The sequence below is a fragment of the Delphinapterus leucas genome, chromosome 14 (assembly GCF_059928025.1).
Source record: "Delphinapterus leucas isolate spDelLeu-1000000601 "Yukka" chromosome 14, BTC_Dleu_Yukka2, whole genome shotgun sequence".
NCBI lineage: Eukaryota > Metazoa > Chordata > Mammalia > Artiodactyla > Monodontidae > Delphinapterus > Delphinapterus leucas.
Genome location: NC_143142.1, coordinates 37790640 through 37811027, shown reverse-complemented (window position 1 = coordinate 37811027; position 20388 = coordinate 37790640). Strand labels below are relative to the sequence as shown.

Genomic DNA, 20388 nt, shown 5'->3' with positions numbered 1-20388 from the left:
AATATTTATATTTAATTAAAGTTACTAAATCTGTAACTAAAATCATTAAATGCTGTTGAAAAAAATGAAATATAAAAAGAATTTTAAGACATAAGTGCCTAGGTAAATTAGTTATACTTTTTCTCTAAGGGCTTATTTCATTTATTTTAGTTCTATTCTAATCTTCTCATGTTTAACTTAAAATGTTCTTTTGTAGGGAATTCCCTGGCAGTCCAGTGGTTAGGACTTTGTGCTTTCACTGCCATGGGTTCAGTCCCTGGTCGGGGAACTAAGATCCCACAAGCCACGTATTGCGGCCAAAAAAAAAGAAATTTTCTTTTGTAAATTTGCTCTTCTCTTAACTTCAACACTGGTTACATAATATATTTATGCCTGATATTGTTGCCAATTCAATGGACCTTACTCTTCCTGCTTTGACTCTTGTCCTCTTCCTGTCTCTCTGTTAGCTGTTACTGCGACTCCTCCTACTGACTGCAACTGTTTACTGAGCATCTATTGTACTAAGGGCTTTTTTTCTATTCGCTAATCTTTTTAACAACTCTGATAGGCAGTTAATCCCTACTAGCTACACCCTCAATTTATAGATTAAATTTGTGCTTTTATTCATTGAACATTCATTAAGTACTTGCCAACTGCCAGGCATCCAGACAGACTGGGCAGCAAGTATAAAAGTCAAACATGATATATAGTCCCATATATTCTTTTTTTTTTTTCCCCATATATTCTTCTAGAAAGGATCATAGTCACAGATAATTTGGGAGGTTAAGTAAATTGCCTAGTCACACAGCTAATAAGGGACAACTAAGACTGTAACCTAATTTTATTAGATTACTTGAAAATTGTGGTGTTGATATAAATTTAACACTAAACCCCACTATGTACAATTTAAATTAGAAGTACAATATGTCTTTGCTTAGAAGAGTTGTATATTCTTTATTGAAACTATTATAATTTTTAAAAATTCTCAGTATAAGAAATTCAATTAGTATAGAAAAGGGTAGAGAAAAGAAGTCTCCGACTCCTCAGAAGTAACCACAGTTAATAACTCCTCTGCATACGCAAAGTTCTTTGTGCTATTAATCTTTGTATTTGTTTCCTTTTTTTTAAGAGTACTTACAACTACTGCAATTTGATTATTTCAGTTAAATCTTATATTAGTAATTTTGACAATTCTTAAATGAAACAGTTTTGCTTAATCTTAATGAATTTGTTTCTTTGTTTTTTTTGTATTTGTGTAGCTATTTTATGCATTCCAAGATGATCGTTATCTCTACATGGTAATGGAATACATGCCTGGTGGAGATCTTGTAAACTTAATGAGCAACTATGATGTGCCTGAAAAATGGGCCCGATTTTATACTGCAGAAGTAGTTCTGGCATTGGATGCAATCCATTCCATGGGTTTTATTCATAGGTAAGGACAAAAATGCTTTAAATTTTCTCAGTTGTTAAAGAGAGAAGCTAAAAATCAGTACTTAAACTTCATTTGATTAGTATTTCCCATTCTAAATCCACCTATTCTCCCATATGACATGAGTGGTGTTTCAGAATTTAAAACTTTGAAATTTGTGGTTTTAACATTTCAGTTTAGTGTTGATATAAATGTATTCTTTAATATTTCTTATTCTGATTATAAGGCTTTTATATGGTATCCTGAAAAGTAAAAATTATAAGCTGTTTTTTTAAGGTATATTCTGGGGTATTAAATGCTTTTCATTTTTATATACAAATTAATTTGCTTTTAATTAGTGAACAGATCAAATTTATTTGCTAGAAGAATAATTTCATTTGTTCTGCAAACACCACTTGAATTCTATGTGCAATTGCTGTGCTCAGTGCCAGGGATGCAAAAATGAAAGTGATTTAGACCCTCTTCTGGGGTTATTTATGTATTTATCTATCTTGTGTGTCTCAGTTACTTTTTATGTTTGAATGTTACATTTTTTATGGTTATTCTCTCTCAAATGACTTGATTTTCCTCTTGGAAGAATCAAACTCTACTTAAAAGAATGTCTTCTTCTGAGGCATAATATATGAGAGAGTCTCCCTGATGAAGTCAGCTTATAGATGTGGATAGAGAGCACATATAGATCAAAGGTGACCTTATCTAAACTGAGGATATATGACCTAAAATCACTGCCTCATATAATTTTTATCAGCTTCTGATCTGTTTCAGAGATACTGTACTTTTTTTTTCCCCCCTCAGAGATGTGAAGCCTGATAACATGCTGCTGGATAAGTCTGGACATTTGAAGTTAGCAGATTTTGGTACTTGTATGAAGATGAATAAGGTTAAATAATTAGATTTTAATTTAGTTTTGCTAATTCAAGATAGATGCTTTTTACAAATTTTTTTTAACATCTTTATTGAAGTATAATTGCTTTACAATGGTGTGTTAGTTTCTGCTTCATAACAGAGTGAATTGGCTATACATATACATATATCCCCATATCTCCTCCCTCTTGCATCTCCCTCCCACCCTCCCTATCTCACCCCCACTCTAGATGGTCACAAAGCACCAAGCTGATCTTCCTGTGCTATGCAGCTGCTTCCCACTAGCTATCTATTTTACATTTGATAGTGTATATATGTCCATGCCACTCTCACTTCGTCCCAGCTTACCCTTCCCTCTCCCAATGTTTTAAGAATTTACTAACCATATCTGGACTTGCACAGAATTGATGTGCCCAGTCTTATTTGTTGAACTAGATGCCATGGTTTCAGTGTTGTGTTAGTAACTTGTAAGTGCTTTATTTTTTCCCCTCTCTATTTGGGGGAAGCGTGGATTGCCAGATTTACTAAATCTTTTAAAGCAAATCTGTAATGTCCACTATTGGTAGCTAGAAATGGGATTAGCTTAAATGTCACTAAATACTAATGCCACTGTTAAAATGAGACTTCCATAAAAACTGGATTTCAGGAATATGTATATTTTTTAATGTTTTACTTAGCCTTCTATTAAACATGAAAAGATCTTACTACTTATTTGGGGAGTCAATAGTAAAAGGTACCCATGCTCACTATTTATATAATAAATAACTTATATACATAGCTGAAGTAGCAAGTATGCTGCTTTATTTTCAGTTGAAACAGTTTATATTCTTTGAAACTTATCATAGAAGAATAACCAGAAAGTTGTATTTATTATTTCCAAAAGAAATTTATGGGTTAGGAGGAGAACACTATGTGAGAACTTTTGTGTAATCATGTATAATTCTGTTGCATTCATACCAGCTAAAGTAAGTAACTGGTATATATAGTTTTTGTTTTTATTTTGGAGAGAGGGTTAAAATGCATATTAGGTAGTTATCAGTGGGCTTAACACTATTATGCCCTTTTCCCATGCACATGCTTCCCCATTTTATATTTGTACAGTCAATTCTTACATGTTTTTTCCCCTCAATTTCAAGCATAATTAAAGTGAATGACTATTTTAGTAAAAAAACAATTAAATCAGCATTTATATATTGATGTTATCAAGTGATTCATTCTGTCGGTTCCTCAACATATTTGCATTGACTTATATACTTGTTCTCTGCAATTAAGATGAGATCATCATATTGGTACAACTGGAGGAATAATAAATGGTGGCAATGTGTCTTTCTAGTGAGTGTTATTACAAAATAAAAATCACTGCTATAACCATATACACATACACACATACATTATGAATATATTATGTATATAATATGTATATATGATTAAGCTGTTTGTTACTTTTTATCAAGTCTGCATTAGGTTTTGATGTGATCCTTCATAACACAAATACTTAAGAGTTCTACATGTTATATTAAGAAAAACTCATGTTAAATAATTGAGACTTTACATTCATATCCTAATTGAAAATTTGACCTCTTTTTAGGAAGGTATGGTACGATGTGATACAGCAGTTGGGACACCTGATTATATTTCCCCTGAAGTATTAAAATCTCAAGGTGGTGATGGTTATTATGGACGAGAATGTGACTGGTGGTCAGTTGGGGTATTTTTATATGAAATGCTTGTAGGTGAGTAAAGGAGGATTTTATGTACCTCTAACATAGTTGTTCATCTCCAAACTTAGACTTGGCTTCTTCTAATAAAATATTACATTAAGCAGTGTTGATTTTGTTTGTAGGAAACAAACTGATCCAAACCTACTGTGTCAATTTTGACAAGCTATTCAGAGACTTAGAGAAACTTGATGTGTTACTTCTTTTTATGTATTTGGTGTATATTTTTAGTTTATGCATAGTTAATTATCTTTAAACAGTAACATTGACTCTTTTCCTTTGAAACTGATTTCTTTCAGTGTATCTTAATTTGCTTTTGTTTTCCCTGTCAATTTATCAGGTGATACACCATTTTATGCAGATTCTCTGGTTGGAACTTACAGTAAGATTATGAACCATAAAAATTCACTTACCTTCCCTGATGATAATGACATATCAAAAGAAGCAAAAAATCTTATTTGTGCCTTCCTTACTGACAGGTAAATAATTTTAACATGGAACACTTATTCCAAGGAAATTTTCATTTTGCTGCTCAGTTATTAAGGTCTATATCTGAACTCCTATATTTGAACTATTGGAATAAAACCTACCATTCCCCAAGTCGTTCATGACAGTGAAACCTGATATAATTTTTCTGATTTTTCTGGATGGCTTTTCTGGATCTCAACTCACTTACCTTACCTAAGAAATTGGGATAGTAATAGATTCTTTGCTGATGACTAGACAAGATGATTATTTTTTTCATTGTTAACATTTTTAACTTAGTTAAGTATAAAGATGGTAGTATATTTTATTGAGTCTGATTTTTTTTTTTTCCTTTTGGCCATGCTGTGCGGCTTGTGGGATCTTAGTTCCCCGACCAGGGATTGAACTTGGGCCCTGGCAGTGAAAGCACCAAGTCCTAACCACTGGACTGCCAGGGAATTCCCTGAGTTTTTTTTTTTTTAACATGTTAAAATCTCTAAAATTAGAGTGCATCTTAAAATCAATGGCATGTAGTAATTTAACTGGGACATTTTTTTCCTGGTGATAGAAAAATGATGATGCATCTTCCAGTTGATGCCATTTAAGATAACACTGTATTGTATAATTGAAATTTGTGAAGAGACAACATTTAAATGTTCTTGCCCCCGATCAAAAAAAGAAAAGTAAATATTTGAAGTGATTGATGTGTTAATTAGCTTGTTGCGGGACTCCTTTCATAGTGTGTATGTATGAATATCAAATTGTAACATTGTAAACTAAATATCTTAAAATTTTATTTGCCAGTTATACCTCAGTAAAGCTGGGAAAAAGATTTAATTATATATGCTTTTTGAAATGAAGTAGATAGTGCAAAGCTATAAAAAAAGTATGTAGTATTTTCTACCTCCTTCCTTCATTGACATGGTCTTCCAGTTTCAACAAGCATTTTCTATAAATGTAAATGCACATAAGTGTTTTAGAAACAAAAATGGCATATTATGTATATACCCTTGTGGTTTACTTTTAAAATTTAAACAGGAACCAGATGGCTTACTAAGATTACATTTAGGATTTAAGGTTGTATATTGTTAATTTAAATAGTAGAGAGGCTTTAAATTTAAATATGTTTCAATTTTGGATTCACTTTAATTAAAATTAACTTATCCTCCTTCAGTATGTCCCTTACAGCCTGAAACATATAGTTTTTGAAATTTTTACATTTTAATATAAGCACTGTATAAATATAGTATAATATAAAAACTATGCTAGAGGTATAGAAATGACCAAGATACACAGCCACTGTTCTCCACTACCTCATAGTCCTTTGGGGGAAACAGACAGGCAAATGAGGTATTTATTGTACAGAGAGGTAAGTACTCTTAAGTATCGTGTGCCATAGAACCATGGAGAGTTTCCCTAAGCCAGTCTGAGAGAGTCAGTGAAAGCTTCTTTAAAAGTGTCTCATTACATCTAAAGTAGTTTATCTTATTTTTTTTATGGTATCACATTTTTTATTTTTTTAATTTTTTTAACATCTTTATTGAAGTATAATTGCTTTACAATGGTGTGTTAGTTTCTGCTTTATAACAAAGTGAATCAGCTATACATATACATATATCCCCATATCTCCTCCATCTAGCGTCTCCTCCCATCCTCCCTATCCCACCCCTCTAGGTGGTCACAAAGCACCCAGCTGATCTCCCTATGCTATGCGGCTGCTTCCCACTAGCTATCTATTTTACATTTGGTAGTGTATATATATCCATGCCACTCTCTCACTTTGTCCCAGCTTACCCTTCCCCCGCCCCGTGTCCTCAAGTCCATTCTCTACATCTGCGTCTTTATTCCTGTCCTGCCCCTAGGTTCTTCAGAACCATTTTTTTTTTTTTTTAGATTCCGTATATATGTGTTAGCATATGATATTTGTTTTTCTCTTTCTGACTTAACTTCACTCTGTATGATAGACTCTAGGTCCATCCACCTCACTACAAATAACTCAATTTTGTTTCTTTTTATGGCTGAGTAATATTCCATTGTATATATGTGCCACATCTTCTTTATCCATTCATCTGTCAGCGGACAATTAGGTTGCTTCCATGTCCTGTCTATTGTAAATAGAGCTGCAATGAACATTGTGGTACATGACTCTTTTTGAATTATGGTTTTCTCAGGGTATATGCCCAGTAGTGGGATTGTTGGGTCATATGGTAGTTCTATTTTTAGTTTTTTAAGGAACCTCTATACTGTTCTCCATAGTGGCTGTATCAGGTTACATTCCCACCAACAGTGCAAGAGGGTTCCCTTTTCTTCATACACTCTCCAGCATTTATTGTTTGTAGACGTTTTGATGATGGCCATTCTGACTGGTGTGAGGTGATACCTCATTGTAGTTTCGATTTGCATTTCTTTAGTGATTAGTGATGTTGAGCATCCTTTCATGTGTTTGTTGGCAGTCTATACCTTCTTTGGAGAAATGTCTATTTAGGTCTTCTGCCTATTTTTGGATTGGGTTGATTTTTTTTTTTTTTGATATTGAGCTGCATCAGCTGCTTGTATATTTTGGAGATTAATCCTTTGTCAGTGGCTTTGTTTACAAATATTTTCTCCCATTCTGAGGGTTGTCTTTTCATTTTGTTTATGTTTTCTTTTGCTATACAAAAGCTTTTAAATTTCGCTAGGTCCCATTTGTTTATTTTTGTTTTTATTTCCATTTCTCTAGGTGGTGGGTCAAAAAGGATCTTGCTGTGATTTATGTCATAGAGTGTTCTGCCTATATTTTCCTCTAAGAGTTTTATAGTGTTTGGCCTTACACTTAGGTCTTTAATCCATTTTGAGTTTATTGTTGTGTATGGTGTTAGGGAGTGTTCTAATTTCATTCTTTTACATGGAGCTGTCCAGTTTTCCCAGCACCACCTATTGAAGAGGCTGTCTTTTCTCCATTGTATACTCTTTCATCCTTTATCAAAAATAAGGTGACCATATGTGCGTGGGGTTATCTCTGGGTTTTCTATCCTGTTCCATTGATCTGTATTTCTGTTTTTGTGCCAGTACCATACTGTCTTGATTACTGTAGCTTTGTAGTTTAGTCTGAAGTCCAGGAGCCTGATTCCTCCAGCTCTGTTTTTCTTTCTCAAGATTGCTTTGGCTGTTTGGGGTCTTTTGTATTTCCATACAAATTGTGAAATTTTTTGTTCTGGTTCTGTGAAAAATGCCATTGGTAGTTTGATAGGGCTTGCACTGAATCTGTAGATTGCTTTGGGTAGTATAGTCATTTTTACAATGTTGATTCTTCCAATCCAAGAACATGGTATATCTCTCCATCTGTTTGTATCATCTTTAAATTCTTTCATCAGTGTCTTATAGTTTTCTGCATACAGTTCTTTTGTCTCCTTAGGTAGGTTTATTCCTAGGTATTTTGTTCCTTTTGTTGCAATGGTAAATGGGAATGTTTCCTTAATTTCTCTTTCAGAATTTTCATCATTAGTGTATAGGAATGCATTAATGTGCATTAATTAAAGCATTCTGTGCATTAATTTTGTATCTTGCTACTTTACCAAATTCATTGATTAGTTTTACTAGTTTTCTGGTAGTATCTTTAGGATTCTCTGTGTATAGTATCATGTCATCTGCAAACAGTGACAGTTTTACTTTTTCTTTTCTGATTTAGATTCCTTTTATTTCTTTTCCTTCTCTGATTGCCGTGGCTAGGACTTCCAAAACTATGTTGAATAATAGTGGTGAGAGTGGGCAGCCTTGTCTTGTTCCTGATCTAGTGGAAATGGTTTCAGTTTTTCACCATGGAGAATGATGTTGGCTGTGGGTTTGTTATATATGGCCTTTATTATGTTGAGGTAAGTTCCCTCTATGCCTACTTTCTGCAGGGTTTTTATCATAAATGGGTATTGAATTTTGTCGAAAGTTTTTTCTGCTTCTATTGAGATGATCATATGGTTTTTCTCCTTCAATTTGTAAATAGGTTTATCACATTGACTGGTTTGCGTATATTGAAGAATCCTTGCATTCCTGGGATAAAACCCACTTGATCATGGTTTATGATCCTTTTAATGTGCTGTTGGATTCTGTTTGCTAGTATTTTGTTGAGGATTTTTGCATCTATGTTCATCAGTGATATTGGCCAGTAGTTTTCTTTTTTTGTGACATCCTTGTCTGGTTTTGGTATCAGGGTGATGGTGGCCTCGTAGAATGAGTTTGGGAGTGTTCCTTCCTCTGCTATATTTTGGAAGAGTTTGAGAAGGATAGGTGTTAGCTCTTCTCTAAATGTTTGATAGAATTTGCCTGTGAAGCCATCTTGTCCTGGTCTTTTGTTTGTTGGAAGATTTTTAATCATAGTTTCAATTTTCAGTGCTTGTGATTGGTCTGTTTATATTTTCTATTTCTTCCTGGTTCAGCTTCGGAAGGTTGTGCTAAGAAGGTTTTCTAAGAATTTGTCCATTTCTTCCAGGTTTTCCATTTTATTGGCATATAATTGCTTGTAGTAATTTCTCATGATCCTTTGGATTTCTGCAGTGTCAGTTGTTACTTCTCCTTTTTCATATCTAATTCTATTAATTTGAGTCTTCTCCCTTTTTTTCTTAATGAGTCTGGCTAATGGTTTATCAATTTTGTATATCTTCTCAAAAAACCTGCTTTTAGTTTTATTGATCTTTGCTATCATTTCCTTCATTTCTTTTTCATTTATTTCTGATCTGATCTTTATGATTTCTTTCCTTCTGCTAACTTTGGGGTTTTCTTGTTCTTCTTTTTCTAATTGCTTTAGGTGTAAGGTTAGGTTGTTTATTTGAGATGTTTTTTGTTTCTTGAGGTAGGATTGTATTGCTAGAAACTTCCCTCTTAGAACTGCTTTTGCTGCATCCCATAGGTTTTGGGTTGTTGTGTTTTCATTGTCATTTGTTTTTAGGTATTTTTTGATTTCCTCTTTGATTAAAGCAGTTTATCTTTCAACTCATGAAAAAAATTGGGATTTTTGTTGTTTATAAGTACTCTACTAAAACAAAAGGTGCCAAGTTCCCCTTTGCAACTCAGCTAACAGCACATTTTAAAATACTTTTTTTCTATGCCTATTGAAGAGGCCAAGGATCAGTAGCTTGTCCCATTAAAACTCTCAGTTTTGTTGTAGGGTCAAGAATTAGTTGTCATTGGTTTTTGTTGGTTGGTCAGAAATATTTAGTAGAGAATAAAATGGAAATTTTATATTTAAAACATCTTTTGGAGTTTTTGTTAGCTCCTGGTGTGAAGTTGTTAGTTCAAAACATGTATTAACTTTACCACTATTAAAAAACCTATGAAGAAAATTAATTATGCTAATGAAGCAAGGTGATGGATATTTGTTGTCAGTAGAAAAGCCATGGAGTATCAATAAATCTGTATTTTGTGTGTATTTTTTCTTTAGAAAAAATTCTTTAATACTCTCAGTCTTCAACTTATTTTTTATGTAAGCTCAAAATTATGCTGACAATATAATTTCAAGGTGACATAAAATCGTATCTAACGTTGTGCACAGATTTAGCATTATGTCCACAAATAAATGTGAACAGGTTATAGTATCTATATAATATCTTAAATGATTAATGACTTTTCTCTTTCTCTTTCTATTCAGAGAGGTGAGATTAGGGCGGAATGGTGTAGAAGAAATCAAACGACATCTCTTCTTCAAAAATGATCAGTGGGCTTGGGAAACACTCCGAGACAGTAAGTTATTTTCTCTTGCACATTACAGTACTATTTGAAAGTAGTTGTGGTAAATAGTCTGTTGGAACTGCCTTCCTAACATATGTATATACCTGATGAAAATCCAGAGTATACAAATACTATATAAATATTGTCCTAACCTAGTTAAAGAGAGAATATTTGATAATATTAGGAAAATTATACTGCTCCTTCTCTGATGTCCCATTCAATATATCAAGATGAAGTATTATGTACATGTAATGGAGTTGGGCTCAGCAGGCATAATGTGATATTTGATCTTTGTTGAATTGCTGTCTGTTTAGACTTTAGTATCTCTTTGTAGAGGAAGTCAATAATTAAGAGGTAATATTTCTTGTGGAAAAAAAGTTATTCTCTTGTTCTTACTAAAACCTAAAATATAAGGAGGTTCTATCGCAGTTTAATCTGTGTGAGGATATAAGAAATTATGGTATGCTTGATTCCATCAGACTTGCAGCTTGAAATCCAGAAATAAAAAATTGTAGTGTGCAAAAAGTTAATTTTCAGTCAGTTTAGAATATTCCCTATTTTAAAAAGAGTTAAAATTACGATGATTCGCAGAAAACTTTGCTTAACATAGCTGAATCAAAGTCATAATGGCACCAAAGGTTCCCACCATCTTTGTGTATTTGGGAGGCCAAAAATTCATCTTTCCCTTGCTGAAGTCTCAGAAATTGTTTCCCTTTTCACTTAGCAGAGAAAGGATAGTGTATACCAGCCCCTAACTTCCTGCTGTAGCAACAGCAATGACCATAATAAAATGAACTCAGCTGTTTTAGAAACAGATACAAATTAGGTATTCCTCTTAAGATCTGCCTATCTAGTTGAGATTGTGTGAGATGATTCCTTCAGGGGAGAAAAATCTTTCTAATTTTGAAGAAATAGATCATGTAGCTTTGCCTATATTAGTGAAGTATCCTTGTTAAATATTTTAAAAGAAACTATTATATGGCCTTCAGGTACAGTACATACATTCTACTAAGCTATAAAATTGACTAAGAAGGGAAAAGGGGAAATAAGAAATTCTAGAAATTAAGAAATTACACTGCTACAGAGAATGTCGCTGAATGACCTGCTATCTGGAGAAGCTACAGGAGCAGGCTCACCGTGGGAGAATTTATTAACAGTTAGGTATACACTGGAAAATAAGAAACTTCCTCTTCCTCATAAGTAAATGTGACATGATTATTGTCTTCACATTTCAAGAGAAACTGTTGCAAGACAGAGATGAGTAGAGTGAGATGATGAATGTTTGCATTGAAAAATTATGTTTTTATTTGAGTTATGCTTTTAGTAAAGTTTCAGAAGGCTGAAAACATACAGATATGATTGTAAATTGAGGAAAATTTAAAAGAGGACTGAAGAAAATACCGAGTATCTTTTCTGTCGCTTCTTTTTTCAGAGTAAAGCAATGCATAAACAACTACAGAATAACCATACGATAAATCATTCTAAAAAAGTAGGGAAGACATATGTGTATTGAAAATTGATATTAATTAGGAGAGGAGGCAACCTAGTCAGCAAACATTATTGAACACCTACTATATATTGAGCAATACTCTATTTCAGACATTAGGAAAACAAACCAGCAAAAGTTCTTTGCCTTGTGGAGCTCATAGTCTAGTGGAACTGTGGCATCCAAATCAGTGGCATTTTTGATATTGTTATACCTCCTTGATATAACTGTTTATGTTTATGGAAAAAGTAAGTAAAATGAATTAAGTCATTGATTTAAGTCAGATGAACTTTATATTTAAAGAATTTCTATAAATAGGTAGTTTTATTAGTAGTATTGTTATTTCTGTATCTTTTTAAGATCTATATTGTTATCTGTGGTTTTGCTACAGTCTGCTTAGAGTTAACGTACTTAAAGTTTCAAGAGCTTTTTCTAATCCTGATAGCTCCTATTTTGTGCTTACTGTAAAAAAAGAAAGAAAAATCAAAGTCTGTAGAACTTATTGTTCTCTTCTTCCCTTTCCCTCTTCCTACCCTTCTTTACTTCCCACCCCTAAAATACCAAGAATACTTTTATTCTGAGCTGACCTCTCTGACCTGCCAAGTTTTAAAAAATTATATAACAGTTATAATTCTTTTTAATTTTTTTTGCCTCTTCAATTTTCTTTGGCAAAATTTCTTACTGTTTTGCAAATAATAGTTCTTCTGGTAGTTTTACCACTTATATGTCTGCAAGTTATAATGGCAGTCTTCACCATCATCTGTTCCTTGGCTGTGTGGGAGCAGGGTACAAAATAGCTTGATTTTTTGGGCAGAATTTCCATGAGCTTCCTGATCTTATTTACTCTTAATTTAGAGACACAAAGTATTAAGATTGTAAAATTACTTTTTCCATGCATTTGTGATAGAATTAAAGAAATGACAGGCGATTAAAGATAAAAGAAATGAAAAGACCTATATAGCTTGCTAGAGGTCATACTGCTAGCAAATGACAATGTCAGGGCTCAGGTAAAGTCTGTTTGACTCTAGCATCTTTGATCTTGTGAAATACCATGTATCATTTAAAGATTTCCACTATTCAGTATTATACAGACTAGAAACGTAGGGAATTGACACTTGTTGGCGGTTAAATTTTAGGAAAAACAAAATGATAACAATTATTACATATAATAACATTATTAATAATACTGTGTTAAATATAATATGTGGTTACTTGTAAAACACTTTGCCATTCATGATCTCACTTCAGCTAAGATATTACCATTACTTAATCCACCTTTAGCTGATGGGTGACACTTAAGATGGTAACAGTCAGATCATGTGGTAAGTTTTCAGTTTAGTTAAAAACAAACACAATTAATTATATGCACATATATACTAGTTTGGGTTCTGTGGTTCAACTGAGTCTGGTGTTCTCTCTTAGAACTTTACATTCTCATGAGAGAGATCATCAGTGTAGGCTTCATAGATAAAGAATTTAGGAGCTAGCCAGTTTTAGGGGCTTAGGAGTTTAGACTTCCTCAGCATTATATTGGGTTCTTTTTTAACAAATAAACTTAAAGATTATCTCTTTATTTTCAAGGATATATATCATAAAATTTACCATTTTAATCATTTTTAAGTGCACAGTTCAGTAGCATTAAGCACCTTCAGATTGCTGTGTAATCACACCACCATCCATCTCCAGAAGTTTTTCATCACCCCAAATTAAATCTCTGTAACACATTGAACCATAAGTCTCCATTCTCCCCTTACCCCAACCCCCCAGTAACCACTATTCTACTTTTTTTCTCTATGAATTTGACTGTTCTGGCTACCTCAAATAAGTAGATTCACACAATCGTTGTCTTTTTGAGATTGACATTTCACTTAGCATGTCTTCAAGGTTCATCCATGTCATAGTATGCATCAGAATTTCATTCCATTTTAAGGCTGAATAATATTCCATGTATGTATATACCACTTTTTTTTTTAATCCATTCATCTATTGACTGGTACTCAGAATGCTTGTCCTTTTAGCTATTGTGAGTAATGCTTCTCTGGTCATTGATATACAAATGTCTGTTGGAGTCATTGCTTTCCATTCTTTTGAGTTAATTTTTGTATATAGTGTAAGATAAGAGTCCAATTTCATTCTTTTGCATGTAGTTACCCAGTTTTCCCAGCACCATTTGTTGAAAAGACTGTCCTTTTTTCCTTAAATGGTCTTGGTACCCTTGTCAAAAAACATTTGACCATATAAATACCAGGGTTTATCTCTGAGCTCTCTATTGTATTCCATTGATCTATATATGTCTGTCTTTATGCTACTGTTTTGATTGTGGTAGCTTTGTAGTAGGCTTTGAAATAAGAAAGTGTGACTTTTCTAACTTTGTTCTTCTTTTTCAAGATTGTTTTGTTTACAGGCATACCTCACTTTATTGTGCTTTTACAGATATTGCAGTTATTTGTAAATTTAAGGTTTATGGCAACCCTGTGTGGTCATATGATGGTCAGCATTTTTTAGCAATAAAATTAAGGTCTTAATTTTAAATTAAGGTTTTAATTTTAATATTTTAAAAAACATAATGCTATTGCACACTTAATAGGCTACAGTATAGTGTTAACATTTTTACACACTGGGAAGCCAAAAAATTTGTGTGACTTCCTTTATTGCTCTAATTTCTTTTTTGCTGTGGTCTGGAACTGAACTCACAATATCTCCGATTTATGCCTGTATTTGGGATCCCTTGAGATTCCATATGAACTTTAGAATGGGTTTTTCCATTCCTACAAAAAAGGACAGTGGAATTTTTGTAACAGTTATGTTGAATGTGTTTCCAATTTGGCTGCCTTTTATTTTATTTTCTTGCCTATTTGCTCTGATTATAACTTCCAGTACATAGTTGAATAGCAGTAGTGAAATTGGGCATCGTTCCTTGTCTTGTTCCTGATCATAGGGGAAGGCTTTCAGTCTTTCCCCATTGTATATGATGTTGGCTATGGGTTTTTCATTAATGCCCTTTATTATGTTGAGGAAGTTCTCTTCTGTGCCTTGTTGACTGATTGTTTTTATCATGAAAGGGTGTTGGATTTTGTAAAACGCCATTTATGTGTTATTTGAAATGATCATGTGGGGTTTTTTCCTTCGTTCTATTGATGTGATGTATTACACTGATTGACTTTCATGCGGTGAGCCACCCTGGAATATATCCCATTTGATCATAGTTTATAACCCTTTTAATATGCTGCTGCATTCAGTTTGCTAGTATTTTGTTGAAGATTTTTGCATCTGGGGATATTGGTTTGTGTTTTTTTTTTTTCTTGTGGTGTCTTGGTTGGCTTTGGTGTCAGAGTAATTCTGGCCTCATGGGATGAATTAGGAAATGTTTTATCCTCTTCTGTTTTTTGGAAGATTGTGAGGATTGGCATTAATTCTTCTTTATATGTTTGGTAGAATTCGATTGTGAAATCATCTTGTCTTGGACTGTTTTCTTTGTTGGGACATTTTTTATTACTGATTAAATCTCTTACTGTAGGTTTATTCAAATTTTCTTTTTCAAATAAGTTTTGATAGTTTGTGTGTTTCTAGGAATTTGTCATTTCATCTAGGTTTTCTAATATGTTGGTATACAATTGTTCATAGTTTTTAGTTTTATCCTTTTTATTTGTAGAAGTTTGGTAGTTATGTCCCCACTTTCATTTCTGATTTTAGTTATTCCTGTGTCTTCTCTTTTTTTCTTGGTTTAGTAAGATTTGCCAGTTTGATTGATCTTTTTAAAGAACCAATTATTTGTTAATATTCACTATTTATTTTCTATTATATATTTTGCTTACCTGAATTTTAGTCTTTATTATTTCTTTCCTTCCTCTAGCTTTGGGCTTGGTTTGCTTTTCTTTTTCTAGTTTCTTAGGGTGTCAGTCTGGGTTGTTGAATTGACATCTTTCTTTTTTAATAATATAGGCATTTACAACTAAAGTTTTCCCCTAAGTACTGCTTTCACTGAATCCCATGAGTTTCGGTATGTTGTTTTCATTTTCTTTCATCTCAGAGCATTTTCTCTAGTCTCTTTTTTGATTTCTTCTGTGACTCATTGTTTAAGAGAACACTTTAATTTTCCACATACTTGTGAAACTTCTAATTTTCCTTCTATTATTTTCTTGTTTCATTCCATTGTGGTTGGAGAAAATACTTTGCAGAATTTCCATCTCTTTAAATGTATTAAGTTGTCTTTTGAACTAGCATATAGTCTGTCCTGGAGAAGTCCCACGTGCACTTGAGAAAAATGTGTATTCTGCTGTTGGTCTTGGATTGTGCTTAGTATATCTGTTACATCTATTTGGTTTATGGTGTTATTCAAGTCCTCTATTTTCTTATTCATCTTCTGTTTAGATTTTTTGTCCACTATTGAAAGTGGATTATTGAGGACTCTATTAGAACTGTTTCTTTTATGTCATATATATATATATATATATATATTTGGAGCTGTGTTGTTGTATGCATATATGTTTATCATTGTTGTATCTTCTTGATGAATTGACTGACCCTTTTATCAATATCATCAGTATGCAATGTCTTCACCTCACACTGGTCAGAATGGCTGTTGTCAAAAAAGTCTACAAATAAATGCTGGAGAGGGTATGGAGAAAAAGGAACCCTCCTACACTGTTGATGGGAATGTAAATTGGTGCAGCCACTATGAAGAACAGTATAGAGGTTCCTTAAAAAACTAAAAACAGAGCTACCATATGATCCCAGCAATCCCACTCCTGGGCATATATCCAGGGAATACTCTAATTCAAAAAGATACATGCACCTCAGTGTTCATTGTAGCACTATTTACAGTAGCCAAGGCATGGAAGCAACCTAAGTGTCCATCAACAGATGAATGGATAAAGAAGATGTGGTGTATATATACAATGGAATATTACTCAGCCATAAAAAAGAATGAAACAATGCCTTTTGCAGCAACATGGATAGACCTAGAGATTATCATACTAAGTGAAGTAAGCTAAAGACAAATATATGATATTGCTTATATGTAGAATCTGAAAATTAAAAATGATACAAATGAACATATATACAAAACAGAAATAAATCCACAGACATAGAAAACAAACTTATGGTTACCAAAGGGAAAGATGGGGGAGGGATAAATTAGGAGTTTGCGATTAACATATATACACTACTGTATATAAAATAGATAACCAACAAGGACCTACTGTATAGCTCAGGGAACTATATACTCAATATTTTGTAATAACCTATAATAGAAAAGAATCTGAAAAAGAATATATATATAACTGAATCACTTTGCTGTACACCTGAAACTAATACAACATTGTAAGTCAACTATACTTCAGTAAAATATATGTATACAGTGTCTTTATTTTAACCATTTTTGACTTAAAGTCTGTTTTGTCTGGTGTTAGTATAGCTACCTCAGCTCGTTTATCTGTAGAATATCTTTTTCCATCCTTTTCTTTTAACCTGTTTATGTCTGTGGATCTAAAGTGAGTCTCTGTACAGCACATATAATTGGATCAATTTTTAATCCATTTTTCCAATCTCTACCTTTTAATCAGTGAGCTTATTTAATTCATTTAAATGTAAAGTGAATACAGAAAGACTTCTGTCATTGTCCTATTTGTTTTCTGTGTCTTATTTTTTCTTTTTGTTCCTCAGTTCTTATATTATTGCCTTCTTTTGTTTAATAGATTACCTTTTCTGGTTGACTGTTTTGATTCCCCCTTCATTTCTTTTTTTGCATATTATTTAGTCATTTTCTTATAGTGACTACTCTGGCCATTGCATTTAACACCCTAACTTGATACAATCTAGGTTGAACTGATACAGTTTACTGTCAGTAGCAATAAAAACTGCTCCTATGCAAATCCATTCCCTCCCTTTAGTGTTATTGTCACAAATTACATCTTTATATATTGTGTGCTTATTAACATAGATTTATAATTGTTTTGTGCATTTGTCTTTTAAATCGTATGTGGGGAGGAGTAGAGTTACAAAACAAAATTACAATAAAGTTGGGTTTTACATTTACCTATGTAGTTATCTTTACTGGTGTTCTTTATTTCTTCATAAGGCTTCAAGATAGTGTCTAGTATCCTTTCATTTCAACCTGGAAGACTCCCTTTAAAAACATTTCTCATAGGACAGGTTTACTAGTAGCAAACTCTCAGCTTTTCTCTACTTGGGGATCTCTTAATTTCTTCTTCATTTTTGAAGAATAATTTTGCCAGTTATAGAATTCTTAGTTGAGAGTTGTTTTCTTTCAGCACTTTATTACTATCATTTTTTTGGCTGAGCTGCACATTGTGCAGGATCCTAGTTCCCCAACCAGGGATTGAACCCATGCCCCCTTCAATGGAAGCATGAAACCTTGACCACTGGACTGCCAGGGAATTCCCTCAGCACTTTAAATATCATTCCACTACATTCTGGCCTTAAAGGTTTCTGCTTAGAAATTGGCTGTTAATCTTATTGAGGATCCATTGTATGTGATGAGTTGCTTCTCTGTTGTTGCTTTCAATATTCTCTCTGTCTTCGTCTTTTGAAAGTTTATTATAATGTGTCCTGGTGTGCATCTGAGTTCTTACTTGGAGTTCGTTGAGCTTGGATGTATAGATATATATATTCCATTAAATTTGGTCATTTTCAGCAATTCTTTCTTTAAATATTCTTTCTGCCCCTTTCTATCCTTTCCTGGGACTCCTGTAATGTATATGTTGGTCTACTTTATGGTGTCCCAGAAGCCCCTTAGGTTCCATTCACTTCTTCTTTCTGTTCCTCATACTTGATAATTTCAGTTGTCCTATCTTTGAGTTCGCCGGTTCTTCAGCCTGCTCAAATCTGTTGTTGAACCTCTCTAGCACATTTTTAGTTTCAGCTTTTGTACGTTTCAGTGCCAGAATTTACATTTGGTTCTTTCTTCTGTCTTTTTATTAATATATTCTATTTGTTAAGGTATCATACTCCTGGTTTCCTTTAGTTCTTTGTCCTTGGTTTCCTTTAGCTGTTTGAGCACGTTTAAGACATTTAAAGTCTTTGTTTTGTAAAACCAGTGTCTGGGTTTCCCCAGTGAGGTTTTCTGTTGTTTTCTTTATTCCCTGTAAGTGGGCCATACTTTTCCTGTTTTGTTTTTTTTTTTACATGCTTTGTAATTTTTTGTTGTGAACTGGACATATTGAACACTAATGTTGTAACTCTGGAAATCAGAATTCCCTCCTTGTAGAGTTTGCAAGCAACAGCTTATTGTGGGCTCCAGTCATCCGTTTGTTTAGTGACTTTTTGGAACTATTCTTATGAAGTCTGTATTCCTTGTGTGTGTTCATTTAAGTCCCCTTTCCATTATCTCAGCAGTCAGCCAGTGACAAACATCTCCTTAAATGCCACAATTTAGCACCCTCTTTCTTCATTGAACGTTTCCTTGCTTGTTGTAAGTTTTTTCTTAGATTTCAGAGTTCCAAAAATGTTGTTCCTGATAGTTTTGTAAGCTTAATGGTTAGTTACTTCAATGGAAGGGCAGCTTCTTAGAGCTCCCTCTTCTGCCATTTTTGGTGACATCAGTTGGATTCTTTTTTATGGAACATGATTCCTATATTACCAGTTATTTATTGAAAGGTACATTTTTAATAAATGGAACACTGTATATATTGATGGTAATTCAGTAAAGCTAAATTTATCCTTTATTTATTAGTTCTGGCGTGATTATATGGTATTATGTAAAGCCTAAACATCTTAATTTAGAAGCAGAAATAATTACTTTTATAATTCTCCCAGGATTTCCCATACTTGCATCCCATACTTGTCTCATTTTAAAACTACTCTGAGATGGTATGTCATCTATAAAAAGACTAGGTCCATCTGAAACAGCAAGAGAAAATGCACCAAAACTTGCTCTGCTTCCTTTTAAAATCTATCTTATATGATAATTTTAAAGCAGGATTTCTCAGCCTCAACACTAGACCAGAGAAATCTTTCTCGTATCTGTTGTCCTGAACATTGTAGGATGTTTAGCAGTATCCCTGGTCTCTACCCACCAGATGTCAGTAGCATCCCTCCCACAGTTATGACAACAAAAAAATGTACCCAGACATTTCTGACATATTCAGACATTGCTGAATATCCCCAAGGGGCCAGAACTGTCCCTGATTGAGAACCACTGTTTTAAGGTAAAATTTGTGCCAAGACCATGTACTTCACAAGGAGCGACAACCCTTTTCCCCCCTCATTTTACAAATTAGTCAATTAAGATCAGGAAGCTAGAATCATCTAGTTGGGCAGTTCTCTTGGCCATTAAGGAAAGAAGATGGTGGAAAAACTCTTTTCTCATTTGCTGTTAGTACTACAGCTTCTTTTGGTTAAATGTGTTGTTTCATTCCCAAATTTACCTGATAGTTCACTGTATATGAGATGCACAACAATAGTTATTTCTTGCCTGGAATACCCAGACGATTCAATAGAACCGTGATTCCTTTATATAAGAAATTAAGGTTGTAAAATCAGGTCAGTTAGTTTTTGTTTGTTTACTCTTCTTTATCTTTTTCTCTAAAGGAACATGAGATGATTGTATCAAAAATAATTATTGAATATTTTGATGATAAAATTTCAGTGCTGTTTTATTATACTCCTGTATCTTTAAAAAACTTTTTTCCTGAAATTTATTTTTAGGTGTACTTTCTATAGCGTATTTAAGCTCCAAAAGAAGATATTAGTAGTACTAGTTTCGTATGGTATTTTCTTCTGTGTCA

General features: G+C 33.3%; 1 protein-coding gene across 4 annotated transcripts in view; it reads left to right on the top strand.

The window, feature by feature from the left end:
* The window catches only part of ROCK1 (Rho associated coiled-coil containing protein kinase 1), a 146406-nt gene that overhangs the window by 62738 nt on the left and 63280 nt on the right, over positions 1–20388 (top strand). For all 4 annotated transcript variants that reach the window (XM_022586800.3, XM_022586798.2, XM_089894965.1 and 1 more), the window contains 5 exons: positions 1239–1414; positions 2207–2291; positions 3864–4008; positions 4334–4472; positions 10076–10167. In XM_022586800.3, the coding sequence (XP_022442508.1) occupies positions 1239–1414; positions 2207–2291; positions 3864–4008; positions 4334–4472; positions 10076–10167 (637 nt within the window). The remainder of the gene's footprint in view (positions 1–1238; positions 1415–2206; positions 2292–3863; positions 4009–4333; positions 4473–10075; positions 10168–20388) is intronic.